The 16,400-nt window shown below is 30.6% G+C and overlaps 2 protein-coding genes across 5 annotated transcripts in view; one reads left to right on the plus strand and one right to left on the minus strand.

The window, feature by feature from the left end:
• Positions 1-330: 330 nt before the first annotated feature.
• LOC105675408 (serine/threonine-protein kinase 16) lies at positions 331-4,167 on the minus strand. 4 transcript variants are annotated; one of them, XM_067355814.1, is made up of 7 exons: positions 3,993-4,167; positions 3,251-3,305; positions 2,640-2,874; positions 2,353-2,557; positions 2,115-2,269; positions 1,888-2,022; positions 331-948 (listed from the first exon to the last, which is right to left on the minus strand). In XM_067355814.1, the coding sequence occupies exons 1-7, from the start codon at positions 4,165-4,167 to the stop codon at positions 832-834; spliced, it is 1,077 nt and encodes a 358-aa protein (XP_067211915.1). In that variant the 3' UTR covers positions 331-831. The 4 variants fall into 4 exon arrangements, with proteins under 4 accessions (XP_067211915.1, XP_067211914.1, XP_012227973.1 ...); XM_067355813.1 differs by lacking the exon at positions 3,993-4,167 and adding an exon at positions 3,576-3,883; XM_012372550.2 differs by lacking the exon at positions 3,993-4,167 and adding an exon at positions 3,576-3,883 and having other exon boundaries at positions 3,251-3,328.
• A 221-nt stretch (positions 4,168-4,388) lies between these two features.
• The window catches only part of LOC105675406 (glycogen synthase kinase-3 beta), a 36,055-nt gene continuing 24,043 nt past the window's right edge, over positions 4,389-16,400 (plus strand). Inside the window, exon 1 of the mRNA XM_012372547.2 lies at positions 4,389-6,139. Within this exon, the coding sequence (XP_012227970.1) occupies positions 6,055-6,139 (85 nt within the window). The 5' untranslated portion in view covers positions 4,389-6,054. The remainder of the gene's footprint in view (positions 6,140-16,400) is intronic.

A 16,400-nucleotide genomic window follows, 5' to 3' on the forward strand; every position in this document is an offset into this window, starting at 1 on the left:
TTATTATTATAACAGACATGAAACCGGTTAGGATCAACCAGGAACGATCCGATTCGATTAGATCCACTTTACTTTTCTCTTTCTCAGAATTAAACTACAAACGTAATAAGATATTGAACAGACATAAATAGACAGACAAGAAATAAATATATAGGAATTTGATCTAGAAAACATATTAGCAGAAGCAATAATTATTATCGTTATGTTGATGATTGTTAAATAGCTAGGACTTATATTACATATATTACTTTTTTATTTCTTTGTTCAATATTATATGAAAGAATTTCTGTTTTGTGAGTTATGAGCAATTGTTGCGTATTAAAAAATGAATATATGATAAAAATATATTTTTTATAAAATCAATCCTCCCCCCCCACACACACACAAATATTTTTATTTTTTTTACATTGGAAAATGATATTGTAATACGTTATAAATTATAAGAATAAACTTTAATCTCTACAATGTTTCATGTCTTGTTCTAATTATTATCATTATGATTATTGTAGTTGTAAACTTCTTTTTAGCTTGATTATTTTTAAGTTTATAATACAATTTCTCAATGTATTGTGCAGTTCATAGTATAATATTTGTTTATATTGCTTGTAGACTTGTATAAAAATCGATAGTTGTATTCGTCATTTACAAAATAAAATGCAACTTTTTCAGCTTTTCCTTCCACTATTCTTACCACATCATTATTTGTTCTATCTTTCTATCTCTTTCTCCCCTTTTCTTCCTTATATATTGCTAACATTACATGATATTTCTCAAACACATCGCTCAGGTAACACATGGCAATATTATATGTGTGCTTCGATGTGCCAATGATTACACTCTACCTTCCAATTTGGCAATGGTATCGTGCACATTTTCTATCACGCTGTATATATATGGACGTTCCATCGGATTGACTTTCAACATGGACAAGATTAAATTTTGCATGTCCTGAAAGAAAGAATTGTAATTGTTTATTTGTGAAAATATTTGTATCACGCAAATAAAACATAAAGAATTTGAAAAAAATTCAATTTTCTTGAAAGTATGTGCCATGTTCTACTACAATTCAAGATTAAAACATTCAATTTTACGTATTTGATTATATAAATATATTGTTTCTTATCTTATATTAGAAAAAGTATTAATAATAAAGTCATATAAATATGTTTTGCTACAATTTTAGGTGAATCTTTCACATCGGTCATTGTGAATTTTAATGAAATTTTACATAAACATTCATTAATTTTGTTCGTAATTTATACGACAAATTAGACTTGGCTGGCAAAATTTTTTCTCTATCAAATTTATCAATAAATGCTGCAATACACAAATTTTCATAAAAACCAATGTAAACAAAAATTAAATATCTTTTAAATCAGAAAATTATGCTTATAAATTTGGCGCAGATATGAAAATTTTTTAGTTTTATCAATGTTTAAACATGTGTAATTTGCATTCTTTTCTTCTTTTATATGTATAGTTATAATGTGAAAAAGGAATACATTTTGACTTGTGTTTGACAATATATACGATATACTTTAAATGTTTACTATGAATAAAACAAAGATTATTATTATTATAATTATTAAACTTTCAAAAATTCTACAAACTTTTATTACGTATTTGTCAAAAAGTAAAAAGAATTACATTTTTTTGCAATGGCAAAACTATATATTCTCTAAAAGCTTAGACTCAATGGTACTTAAGCCTAATGGTACTAATTTTATTATTGAACATAACAAGCAACATTAAACTATAAAAATACTATAAAAACTATAATCTATTGTTATTTAATATGAAAACATTCAAGGAACACAGTCGACACAGCGTCAATACAAGTGTCAACGTTAAACAAACTTTTAAGAAACATAACGTGTAATATATTACCTCGTTATATGGAGTATCTTCTGGAAATGTTATATGTGCGCTCATCACAGCAAGAGCTACACTGTCGCCTCGTTCGTAAACAGTATCGAAAGGAGATTTAAAGTAACATAATGCATATAGTATACATCCCAATGACTGGAAAATGGGCAAATACATATATAATTAAACATAAAATACATTGTAAAAGATATAAATTAAGACAAAAATAGAAGCATTGTAATATTTACCCAGATGTCTGTTCGTTCATCAACCATGCAATAACTCTCGACATTAAATAATTCTGGTGCTCGATATGGCATGGAACATCTTTCAGCTGCCAAGTCTTGTAAAGTTCGCGCAGCTTGAGTACCACACACTTGAACTCTGGCAATTGCTACAGAACCTATAGAATTACTTAATAGATTAATGATGGGAGTTCATGTATTAGCTATTATAATATTAACAAAATAGGAAAATATAATTTACCCAAATCCATAATAACAGGTGTCCCATCGTCGCTAAGTACTATATTTGCAGTTTTTAAATCTCTATGAGCAAGAGGTTCTGGTTTAGCTTCATGAAATGCTTTCACACCTTCACAAATCTGTAGAAAAATGCTGAGAATATCTATAGAACTCATGTAATCGCCATTTTTTGCTCGTCGTTCTAATTCATTTGCTAAAGTTCCTCTCTAAAATTACAATAATTAATCAAAAAATATTCTGCGTAAAACTCAACATATAATGTCGAAAAAATATCGCAAAGAGACTTGCATGATAATATGGTAAAACAATTAACACTTGACTCATTGTATGTACAACTGGATCTGTGATGTCCTTGCAAACAAAATCTACACATTCTATAACGTTAAGATGCTTTATTAGCTTGTAATATTCAACTTCTTTCATTGCTAATTGTTGATCCTCTGGTCCATGACAGATAATCTTCTTAATAGCATACTTTTTGTGTGTAGTTGTGTCTTCAACTAAAAGTACTGTGCTGAATCCACTGAAAATAGAGTTTTGTCCATATTATTAATATGGTTGCATCACCTTTCAATTATGAATTGCTTTCATAAAACATAAGAAACACGTGTATTTTCGAAAATGCATCATCTAGATAGTCTCACATAATTTCTATTAATTAAAATATCTAGTTATTCGAATAGCTGTTTGTTAATTGATTAAAAACCAATTATATAAAATATACAAGATAAAGAAAATCTTTTTTTCAATTTTATGGAGCAAAGTACTCAGGTGTTTAAAGACAACTTTTATTCAACTTCTATTCCGACATGTTATCTTGTGCAATATATTATATATGTAACAATATGAATTTACAATTATAAAAAATCATGTATAACGTATTTGTTTGATAAACTTACCCTTCTCCAAGATGCTCGCAGACTCTGTATTTCCTCGAGTTTACCATGATGGTCTCTTTGGCGCATATACAACCCATTCTTAAAATCAGATTTAAACCTAGGCTATTCATACTCACTTATCACTACGATTTTATCATCGTGAAAAAAATGAAAAAAATTTCGCAAGGAGTATCTTTCTGTTGTTATTTGTAACATGCAAGCATTTTGGTATATCGATCATAATTAGTTTAAGGTTAAAAAACTTGCACAATCAATATCTCTAATTGTTTACCAAAATATCCCGTATATAGACAAAATACCGAACCACTCTAATATTATTCCTTACCTCTTTACATACTAAACGCGCATTTCTCATGTAAGCCTAGCATAAGTTACATAAATCCGCGGGAAGACGAGAGGATAACAGATCAGCTGTGTCTCTTTCTTTCGAAGACGCATTGAACATCGACATAGGTTTAGCTAGAGACCGTACAAGTAACGGTTAGCGCGCTAACACCGTTATAAGCGCGAGCCAGAGCCATTTACGAGAGAAAATTGCGATTAGCGATAAGAGTACATTGATTAATTTCGTCACTTGAACAAAACAATCTAGCGTAGTAGCAAACGTAATACACGGTTCTTATTTTTAGATTTATATAATTTTCGCTAAAATTTTAATCACGCGCCGTAATGTAGACTTAGGGTACATCCACACGAATTTGCATATTTATGCGCTATAGAAGTCTGCTGGATTTACCCTTACCAACCAATACAAATACATTGAAAATCGCAACTACAGACGCAACCACACACTCAATAGAATGCCGTTCTCGGCAAGAGACAGGGTGGGTTGTCTCTGACGTCACTTTCGGCAATATCCGCGAACACTCGACTGGCCCGATCTCGCACGAACGGGTCAATGTCTGAGGAGGAGGCATCGAAAAACCCAATGGTCGTTGTGGTATTGTCGTGCTACTATTCGACGACGATGGAAAGTCGTCGCTGATCGCCGAAGTATCGTTCAATATTATCACCGCCGCGTGGGTCTTGAACTCGCGGCGCTTTTTTTCTGCCACCACGCGGCTACGTCCATCACAACGTCGAAATACATCGAGAAGGCTGCTACTAGAGCTGCCTTGCGTCGGTCTGTCCGGTGCCCGTGGTCACAGCAATAGTGAAACATAGAAAGAGAAAGAAATACAGTGCCGATTAAACATAGGCGTTGAACGCAACAACGGCGACGGCGACGACGATGACGACAATGACAATGACGATGACGATAATGATGACGATGCCGATGACAACGACGACGACTGCGACTATGACTATAACTTCTTATTGAGACAGAGAGAGAGAGAGAGAGAGAGAGAGAGAGAGAGAGAGAGAGAGAGCGAGCGAGCGAGCGAGCCGCAATCACTCTTTTCATTCTGTAATTTTGTGACTATCCGACTTGTATTGTGACGAAATGCAGCCAGCGCAGAAATTAGTCAAACATCGAGGACTGGAAAATGAAAAATTGGAGTAGCTAGAAAATAACAGATTCTTTAGCGAAGAAAATAGAGTTATAGAAAGACAATAGCAAGTGAGAGTGAGAGAAAAGAGAACAGAGCGAACGAGGCAGTAAAAAAAGCGTAAAAAATAAATCAAAGAAGTGAGATAAGAAAGCGAAGGTAGCCGCGCGCCGAATGAAGGAAAGCAACACGACGTTGATCGTGGAAGTAAGGATCCACGCCGTGCGACGCGCATCGTCGGCTCAGCACAGCACCGCGTGGTGGCGCTCTACTACGTAATACGTCAGCGATCTCGACAACGACGGCGACGACGGCGACGGCGACGGCGACGACGGCGACGACGAGGACGATAGAAAAACCCGAACCGCGCGAAGGAGGAAGCGGTTACATTAGAGAAACTGCTGAAAACATACGAACCGTTTCGAAAACGTTAGCCTATTGCCGACATTGGCACGCTACCCCTCGTCATCTTTCGCGCTAACAGTGCTCCGCAGCGACGCTCCTCCCCCGCAACTTGTCTATCGTTGGTTGGAACCGCGTTTCGAATCCATTCGTGGCTGCCGTTTGCTGCATTGTCCGTGACAGCAGTACGAAAAGGAAACTAGATCGTCTTGTTGCCAAGAAAGTACGCGTCAATGTATTGAAAGAGGGTGGTGTGCGACAACGGTACCACGGAGTGTGTGAAAGTGACCTTCTGGCACGGAAAAGGTGCGTTCGAAGAGCCGAGTGCGCGGATCGACCGAATTCGTTCGCGTCAGTGGTGTCGCTACGCGTGCTGTCGAGTGAAAGAAGAGGATAAATTTATCCGTAAAAAGTGCTGTTTCTCCACCGGGTGGTTTCGCGCTGCTCTTTCACCTTTTCCACTTAATTTTTTCCATTTCCACTCTTCGCATTCCTTGTCACTCCTTCGTTCCTTTTTCCGACTTCCCCTCTCCCTGCTGTTTGTCGATCGAGCATAGTGATACGTAACGCAGAATAGGAAACGCGAGTCAGTGAAGAAAGTGAAGGAAAGAGATAGTGCGCGCGTGAACACGCTCGCGTACGATGTGATAATCGCGTATGCGTTTGTCATTGATGTGTGAGGTGGTGTTGACGACGAAGACGACGTCGACGACGACTACCGGGGCTAACTTCAGGCGGAGACGGAGGAAGAGGAAGAGTTGCCGGAAGCACCGGTCGACCTAACCTAGTCTAGAGGACGCAGGAAGAACAAGTGAGAAAGAAGGCGGCGGAGGCGGCAGCCCATTTTGAGTGGTGGAGCGGAGGTGGTGAAAGCGTGGAGGCGGAGGTGGAGACGGTCGAGACAGCTTCAGAATGAGCGGACGACCGAGAACCACCTCCTTCGCCGAGGGCAACAAGCCGCCCGCAAATCCACCCCTTGGCGGTATGAAGATCAGCAGTGAGTACTATAACCTCACCATAATGCTATAACTTCTATCTCTTTCTGTTGGCATGATTTTTTATATAACACTGAGCTTGACCAATTTTGATTAACTTTTATAAATAATTAGCTTTTGACGTACAAAATTGTACTAATAACATTTCTAATTATATAATTTGCTCTTTCTTCTTTCTATGTATTGTATGATACTGTATGATACTGAATGATATTGAATGATACTGAGTGATAAATTAGATAATGTTCATACATTAATGTACATACATACATGTACATGCTTTAAATACCAATTAAATTAGTTGTCGATTAAAGTTAATCACACAGAGTTGGTCAAATTCACTCCAAGATTCGTGCTAACTATATTTTTTGCACTTTTTTTTAAATTTAATTAAAACATATTTCAAATTAATCTGAATATATATTTCACTCTGAGTATGAAGCGAATAGACTCGGTATACCAAGAATTATGAATCTTAACACAGTTGTATATCAAATTTGACCAATTCGTGACAGGCACATTGTATCTAAATATTCATGCATCACAAGACTATGTTTGACAGTTTCACATCTTTAAGCAGTTACATTGATGAAGGATTAAATATAATGGTAAAATATTAACAATAATTTTTACAATAAATAAGTTGGTTAATAAAAATTTAATTTAGATTTTTTACCAGCAGTCATGATGTACGAATATCTAGACAGTATACGCTTCGAATGGTTTAAATTTCGTGCAATTTCATATATTAAGGTATTCATAATTTCCAGTATACGCTTGCAAAGAATAGATTAATCGTTTAATTGTTATATTTGTTTATTTCAACAATAATTTCTATACTTTTACCATCTTTTTCTTTTTTCCTCTGCAACAATTATATATATTTTTTAATATTTTCTGCGTTGCTCCATAAGTGAGATTGATTCTGTTTTGTTTCAAGTACGAAAAATGTAACCAAAAAATGCAAAGATGAAAAAATACAGATAATAAATGTAATAATGTAATGCACAAAGCATGCAAAAATGTGAATAGTATGAGCATAGAAAAATACAAGTTTCTTCCCAGTTTATTTGTTTTACACTTATAATTAAAAAATTATTTTATACTTATAATGAAAAAAATTTATATTTATTTTTTGAAAAAGAAAAAGGCAAAAGAAATGCAAAGAAGTGCAGAAAGATCATCTAAAACGAATGAATCTTTAGAGTTTTAAGGATAATTTGCTATAGCCATATTTTCTTGTGCTTTTTTACAATTTTATTTTCTGATTTTTTAATAGAAATATCTAAATATTTAAATTTATTTAAATGACATGTACAGAAATAATTAGTAAATTTGGATAACATCTTTAAACAATATATCAAAGAAATATGAATATCTAGTTTTCAAAGTGAATATGAAGGGAATTCTTCCTTAACACATTCTTACAAGTTTTCTCTTTTTTCTGCGATGTTTAAAAGTACGTTTATATCATTTTGAGTATAGAAAATTTCAAGCAATGTAGTTGAAAACAACAGACTGATTGTTCTTCCCTTCTTTCTCACTATTTCGATTATTCTCTATTATTCTTTTTTTTATGTTTCTCTCATTTCTTTTTATGTTCTTGATTCATCTAGCGAATGGAACTGCGTGTTTGCATGCGTATATCCGCGAGTGTTTTCGGGAGAAGGGATCATGATTGGCAGGGTAGATGAAGGATTAGAAAAGATATTTTTCATAACATTGTGCCTAAGATTCGTTCTGCAATCGATTTTGCATAGGATATATTTAGAATAATTATCGGTTTGTGTAGGATATATTTTCTGACATCTCAACATGAATTCTCCACGGGTGAATCGTTTAGTGAGATTCATTCTATAACAAAGATGGAGTCGATTACATTCGTCGATATTTTTCGTAGTATCTTTTATTCGTTTGGTTTTTACGTTTTTTTAAAAAAGGAAACTAGATGGCAAGATACAACACAAAAATTTGAAAGTAAATTGTTATATTTTTTCTGTACAACATCCTATATTGTTAAAATATATCTTTTAAAACAATATTGTTACAACACTGTAAACTTTAAAAAATGCTATATTAGTAACATATTAATTCTTAAAATATTAATGATATAGTACACATATGCGTCATTGAAAACTGATCGTTATTAACGGTCCATTTGCGTTATTTGAAAAAGAAAGTATTTTTTACTTATAAGATTTTTGCAAAATATGGTTTTTGTAGATGTTTTTTAGATCATAGAATTTGAATTTTTATTGAAAATTTATAAATTTAATATAGTCTACTTACAATGTAGTAGAGAGAGAGAGAGACAGGGAAAAATTTATCTTATTTTTTAAAACTTAATTTTTTAGAACTTTTGTGATTTTCGAAATCAAATTTGTTATCTAATTTTTAAAATTGGCGACAACATTATTTTTATTAAACACAAAATAAAATTTATTATATTCTAAATATTTAATTTACGTATCAAATTTAAATTAAGTGCCAATAATTATTTTTTAATTTAATCAATTATTTTAAATTTATGTTATTCTATATCTTTATTTGTGATTATTTTAAATTTTGTATATAATAAAATTTACATTTAAATTTTTTCAAATTAAAGATTCTTAAAATACTCTGAAAAAGTTTTTGTGTAAAATTTGTTACTCGAATTTTTAATTGCACTGTGCATTGATTTATGATATCGACAGAAAATTTCGATATAGATTTAAATTTAGTTAAATTTAATTTTAAATAATCTTGTGAAGTATACATATATATATAATCTTTACGTAAGTTTAAATATTTTTTAATAGAAATCTTTTTTGGAAATAAAATATTTGTATTTCTTAGCAAGGGATTCTTTATGGGTTAAATTATGATAGTATGGTTGTATCTAATTATTACATTAATTCTATATACAATATATGTATTTACATTACTGCGTTTTGATGATTCGTGTATTTAATATCTGTCTTAAATTATGAGCGATAAAAATAATTGCACTTATGATTTATCACGAAATATTTAATCAAATGTAAAATAACATTTAAATAAAAAATATATTATAATATTTATTTGCTATTCAACAGATTCGTGATAAAATTGAGTATCCATGTTTCTTATCTTATTGCATTATTATTTAGGTATAAATGTTTAATAAATTATGAAATAATGTGAGGCTAGTATGAATCGATCATATTGCTTCGTAGATGTTCTTATCTCTTAAGCAACATCTTATGTGATAAAAAAGAAAAATAACATTAAAGCAGTAATAGCAAAAAACAATTACCGAATTTTGAAACACAAATCGAATTTTGAAACTGTGCAATGTTAATTATTTTGAGTTTGTCATTTTGAACAAAACTTTAATTGTTTTCCATGGGAAGAGGGGAGCTGAATAAAGACCGAGTCAGCTTTTCCATTACTTAAAAATAAACTCATGTTAAATTAACTCCCTCTATTGTTAATAAGATCCAGATTTATGAAAAAACTGCTGTTTTTACTTATTATCTTTGTAAGGCAATCACAACATGAATAAGCTAGTGAGAAAGGTTTTTTTTAAATATATATGTATAATAAAATATGAGTAATCTAATAACGAATAGTAATACTCATTCCAAAAATTTTACTGCGATATTGGATAGATGACATTGAACGCTTTTCTTGTTAGCAGTTAAATTAGAAGTTACTTATAAGGTCTAAAATTGATACAAGTTTGATTTTTGTGTTCTATTTTTTTACCTTTAAATAGAGCTTTTAAGACTCTATAACTCGACAGAAATATGATTAAAGTAAAGATATTTGCTATTGTCCGTTGTGTATGTTTAAAAATAAACAACGCGTATTCCGATTTTTAAACTGCAAATTGTTTGCAAGAATACTTTGTGTTTCCGTTACACAAGAGAAAACTGGTTAGTTTTTATCCACAGGTAACTCTTTGTATAGAAATATCATTCTTGAGCTATCGTGCTCACCAGCTTAAAAAAAGCCATTTTGAGAAAAACTTCATAATTGTAAATTTGATTTTTTCAACTTCTGATGGATTTTTCATATTTACATCTAATCGATTATTAAATTGGTCCATATGATAGATCTTTCATTCTTATATAGAAATCCCTTATTTTATCATTACCTTTTTTGACAGACAAATCCTGCGTTTCTAGACAAGTTGAAATATTGGTGTTTATTAAAGTTTAATGCGATATTCATTTTTATACTCAGAATACGCTTATTAAACTAATATGCATTTATTTCCGAATACTATCTCATAACTGATAACCATTATTAAAAATAGAAGCTGTTAAAAAATAGTGACTTTTTTAACAATTATATTTGTTTTAAACTACAATTGCATTAAATTATAATTTTGAAAGCGATAATTAAAGAGTTTATTTTGGCAAATTTATGAGAAATAACTAATTTGCAAAATATACTAGACATGACTTTTATTATTGTTTATATATTATATGTTTATATATATAACTTGATAATTTTGTTGATACTGCTGACGACATTTTAAGGAAAATATCAATTTTTTACTTATTAGATTGTCATGTGTTTACTATGTGTTGGCAATAACTATGGATTTGATAATTATACAATTTACGAAGGCCATATGTCCCTATAATCATAGTGAATTTAAAATATCTTACACATTTTCTTATTTGTAAACAACTATATCGGGTGATTTATTTTAATCTTAAAAGCAAATATTCGAAGAAATTTTATAAATAAAATTAAATATTCGATTTTTTTCGTAACGGAAGGAAAGGGACAAAGAGAAATACTGAGAGCAAAAGTTGTAGAATTTAAAGAGATCACAAGATACTGTATTACAAAATATCACGATAATATCTCTGAAAAATATATCTGAAAATTTTTTGCAAAAAAATGTTTAATTTTGCATCATTTTAAAAATATTTTGATATCAGCTACAAAAGTATGCAAAAAGAATTTTGGATTCTTATTTAAAAAATTAAAATAATCTTAATATTACATTAAGAAATTTACCAAAAGATCAAATTAATATCACAATTTTATTATGTCTCCTTTTGACTTCTCTACTCAACTTTTGTTCTCAGCATCTTAAATTTGAAGTTGTTTATTAGGATTAAAAGAAATTTGGTATATTTGCAGAAGACAATACATACACATCGATACTGTAATATTAAAATATGTTACAAGTATTCAAAAAATAAGATTAATAAAAAGAAGAGTACGGAAATAATATGAAAAAATTTTGCGTGACAATGCAATAAGATATAAGATGCATAACAATAAGATAAGAAATATGTTTATATTATATATATTATATATATTATATATATTCAATTTTATCACGAATCTATTGAATAGCAACAAATATTAGAATATATTTTTTATTTAAATGTGCATTTTTGCATTTGATTCGTGATAATTCATAAGTGCAATTATTTTTGTGACGATTATTTTTATCGCTCATAATCGGTCACTTTTTGGGTCGATGCATTCAACAATCATGACTACATGATATTTTTGGCAAACATTTGATTTACATACGTTCTATCGCACGTCTGTCTCTTGCATTACTTACAACATAAATTTACTGCGATACATTCTAACGCAATCATGAAATTATAATTCTATTAAAAAAAAGCGCAAATTTGTTTTTTTTAAACCACCACCGACACAATATTTATTTATATTATAACTTTTAATTATAACTTAAGATAAAAGAAATATTATAATTAAAAATATATCTATAAACTAAAAACATTCAATTATAAAAAAAATTTTTTTTTTTTAATTGTTATTTGTAAAATATATTCTAATTATATATATAATTAGAATATATTTTACAAATAACAATTTAATATATATATTTTACTTGATAGATGATAGATAAAAACAATAAAAGAGTGAAATACTGTGATAATAATGATAATAATTATGAGATAAATATATGCAAAGAATCCTTAATTGTTACAAGTAATTACTAGTAGGTAATGTTTATTGATAACATTAATATGTTATGAAAAGAATTGAATGTCAATTAAAATTAAACAATTTTGTGAATATGAAAGAATATTCGCATTAATTATTTAATAGTTACTGATCATTTAGAGCTCAACTAGAGTACTCGCATTTTAATTGTTATTTTTTAAAATTGCGTTTGTACTTGCTGGCTAGGTGATTTATGTAACGGCACAGGATAAATCGTGTATCTCGTCATGTAATCCACATGCGCCGAACTGTGCAAGATAAACCGTTACCGCCTTGAACTTGCATAACGCTTGCATAATTTTTAATCGATATACCGAACTATACAGGGTGCGGCGGAAAACTCAATATCTACATATGGATATAAAGTAATCTCTTATTAAAAAATAAATTCAAATATTTTTTTAAAATAAATTTTTAAAAATCGTTTTTTTATACGAGGCTTTGTTTTTTTTTTTTTTTGAGAAAAAAACTTCGAAATACAAATGTAATGTGTATTATACTTGTATCTATCTCGTACGGGTCGTATTGCTACTTTTCCTTAAAAGCAAAGTTTCATAAAGAAAGAAATTTATTCCAAAAATTTGACTTATTTTTTTAACAAGAAATTGGATTATTTTTATATACATATACCACATTTTCCGCCGTAAAAATGGAATATACATGTTATACATTTAAAATATTATTGTAAATACGGATAGTAATTTCCCAAGGATTTAATGCAATTTGTTATTTCGATGAATTATCTGCGAGATACTATCGCTCGAGAGTGAGTAACCGCGCGATAGTAAGTATAAGTACAATAATAAGTACACACACGGTAAGCGTGGCGATAGCAATGATTCAAACTTTTACTACATACTTTGGCTTTCGGGAATGCAACTTGTACTCGGCTAAGAATTTATTACACGTTGCATCTGACTAGAATAAATTCAATTCTTAATTATGAAGTTAAGCATAATTCAAAATTATAAATTTTATATCTACACACACACACGCGCGCGCGCGCGCGCGCACACACACACCACCACATATATATGATAGAAATTTAACAATATCATCTCTCTAAATTAAAAGAAATTTTTAGAAAATATTTAATTAATAATTATTATTTATATATTACATTAATGTACATTATTACTATTACTATTTAATAATGTACATTATTACTATTTATTATTATATATTATTTTATTTTTATTATGTTATAGGACAGATTGATATTTTTATAAGACCAATAATTAAGAAGCAAATTAATATTTTTTGAAAATAATTTTTATTTGTTGACAAACTAAATTGGATTATGCTTTATTCCAATGTTTCTATTGATACTTGAAAAATTTGTATACAAATATGAAACTATACAATTACAGCATTCTAGTAAAGTAATAAAAGGAAAATTTCCGAATGAGACATCCCATAAAGATACTGTTACAACTATTATAATAATAGTTAAATTAAGGGTAACAAACATTATAGGGCTTCCGTGTTGTCAGCGGCGAGAGCGTTCTTTTGTCAGAAATAGTGACACAGGTAATGCAATCGCGCCTCTATCTTTGGCGCACGCGATCTGCGCGCATCCGTAACCTTCCGGTGCGATGAACAATATGATCTGATTACACAATATGTGCTCTAATACTATACAAAATGTTTCGAAATTGTATTAATAACAATAATCGAAAGTTTGTGATCCGCGCAGCAAGAGCTCTATGTTCAAGAATACCTTTTTTAATTTATTATTTTTATTATTTGTTGTTTATTTGGATAAACTAATATAATATCATAAAAGAAGATACTATTTTGTTATTAAAAAATAATTTATGTTTTAATTTATTATCAAAAATTGTACATTTTTTGGTTTACTTTTGTAAAGAAAAAAAATTAAGTGACCGAGAAGGAGCTCTCGTTAAAGAATAAGAGGGAGAGAAAAATACGGATGATATTATGTATAATACACACACACACGCGCGCGCGCACACACACAAACACACACATATATACTTCCATGGTTATCTACTATTTTCTATTATATTTTTGCACCCAATCAATCTTTAGAGAGATCTTTGAACTCCCTCTTATGACGGTTTGCGCTGTGAAGCGGGTTGATCACGTTACCGGTTCATGTGTTTGCAAAATTTAGGTCAATATGCCTCTACAATATTAAACTATTCGCGAGAGAGACAATACATGTATCAGTAAGCTTTTAGCCCATTAAGCCAGTCTGATTTTTGCCCAATGTACCATTCGATTTTGGGCACCTTTAATGTTGCAATTATCATAATCGCACCCATTTATCACAATCGACTTTTATCACTTCTCACTTACTCCGATTATTCTACAACACTATATATGTCATGCTAAGAGAAATAATAAATTGTACAACTAATTTTTACAATTTATGCCATGTTTTTACGCCTTGTAGTAGTCTATGGGGTCTAACGAGATTCTGAGGAACTCTGCAGAATCTAGAAATTTCTACAAGCTAGAAAGGACTTGATGCTTGCTGATAATTAATTTTATGTTTTTAGTTTTCGCAAAGATAAAAAATTTTATTTCTCACTCTTCTTGCATCTTTGCAAATATAATATAATAAAATTGATGTAAATTTGAATGTGTCCACTTTTATAAAATATAATAGCAATTAACAAGAGACACATAACGATAGTAAACGGACATTAGCGCGATATTAGTACCGACAGATCCGATTTTATAAATAATCACAACTCATGGTCGATCAAGTAATTGCATATTGACGCGGTTGCCAGGCGGAGCGCATAGTCGACCTCTTCGATTGCGCGAAGAATCGATTATCTTCGCTGCGGCAGCAGTGTGACGGACTATTCTGACCCGAATCAAACTCATTTCGTACCAGAGGACACGCAATCCAAAAGTGATCATATTTTATATACATCTCGATTCTTCTCTCACCTTCGCGCGACTTCAATTGATTCCTCTTCCAATAGTTTGATCGTAGAATCTATTATTTTTCGAATTTGGAATTATGAAGAATTTACTCAAATAAGCAACACGTCAAATTGTTTTGAAAGTCTTCTTTAATACTATAAAAATTAAATTTTTTTAAACTTTCCGTACAAACCAACTGTATGTACCTACACTTGTGAAAAGTACATGTTTCTCATTTTAATCTAGACTACATGTTGAAAATTCAACAAATTCAAAGTCGAAGAGAAATACGTAAATTTCTTTTATTAGATCCGTTGCTACTTTGGTGCACTATAATTTTTTGTTGATTATAAGAAGCAGGCAGAGCCTACAAATTGCTGTTAAATCAATAAACGATTCTTCTCATCGCAAATAAAAATCCGTTGTTGTGCATTAGGTTTGCATTTTTCATCTACTAGACATCTTTATTCTTCACGAATGATTGCGGAAAACATCGGTTATTGACCATCATTGATTCATTTGATTTGACGAAAACATAATCACGTTACTTTCACGAAGCAAACACTCTTCGTACAGATATCTTTGAAATCAATAAATATTTTACATGCTTTATAAGTAGTAGTTTTGATTTTCGTATTTTGTCGCAGAAATTGTCAGAGTTCTTCAATATAATATACATATTTATGTTTATCTAATCAACGGCGTATATTGTTTCTAAATTTTTACTAAATTTATTTGATTTAAAATTCCGTTGACGTTAACCACTGATAGATAAAAATATAAATGCAAATGTCAAATTTATCGTACAGTCATGATTTGCAAGGGTCTCGGTACTTTCGCTCTTAATCGCAGTTTTATCTAGAACGCTACAGGCAGGCGATTTTAATTATCAGCGATAAATTTTGATTAAATTAAATCAAACATAATTGAAAATAATTCACAAAATTATGTGCATATATATATCTATCTTATTTAGTCCATTCTAATAGAAAAATTATTAGAATGCTACTTGCGTGTACGTGTGAAAATTGTTTGGAAAACTACTGAAATTATAGATGAAAAAGAATGTAGACTCCCCATACCACCTTTGATGAATAAGACAACTCTACGGTTGAAGGATGCCGCGTCCTTTTAATTTCCGCTCTCAGATATGCACTTAATAATAGCCTATTATACATAGAAGGGCACACATCGCGGAGTTAGCACGATGTATCTGTGTGCGCAATCAATAACTGCGTCAGGGTCAGGAGTGTGTTAAACCGCATATCCTACACATATGAGACTGTAATGTTAATCGGAATATCATTTCGATTAAAAATGCACTTACACATCTTACATAAAAATAAAAAATATATATATCACAAATTAAAGCAAAAGAAAATACCAAAATTA

This window comes from Linepithema humile, chromosome 5 (genome assembly GCF_040581485.1).
Source record: "Linepithema humile isolate Giens D197 chromosome 5, Lhum_UNIL_v1.0, whole genome shotgun sequence".
Classification (NCBI taxonomy): domain Eukaryota; kingdom Metazoa; phylum Arthropoda; class Insecta; order Hymenoptera; family Formicidae; genus Linepithema; species Linepithema humile.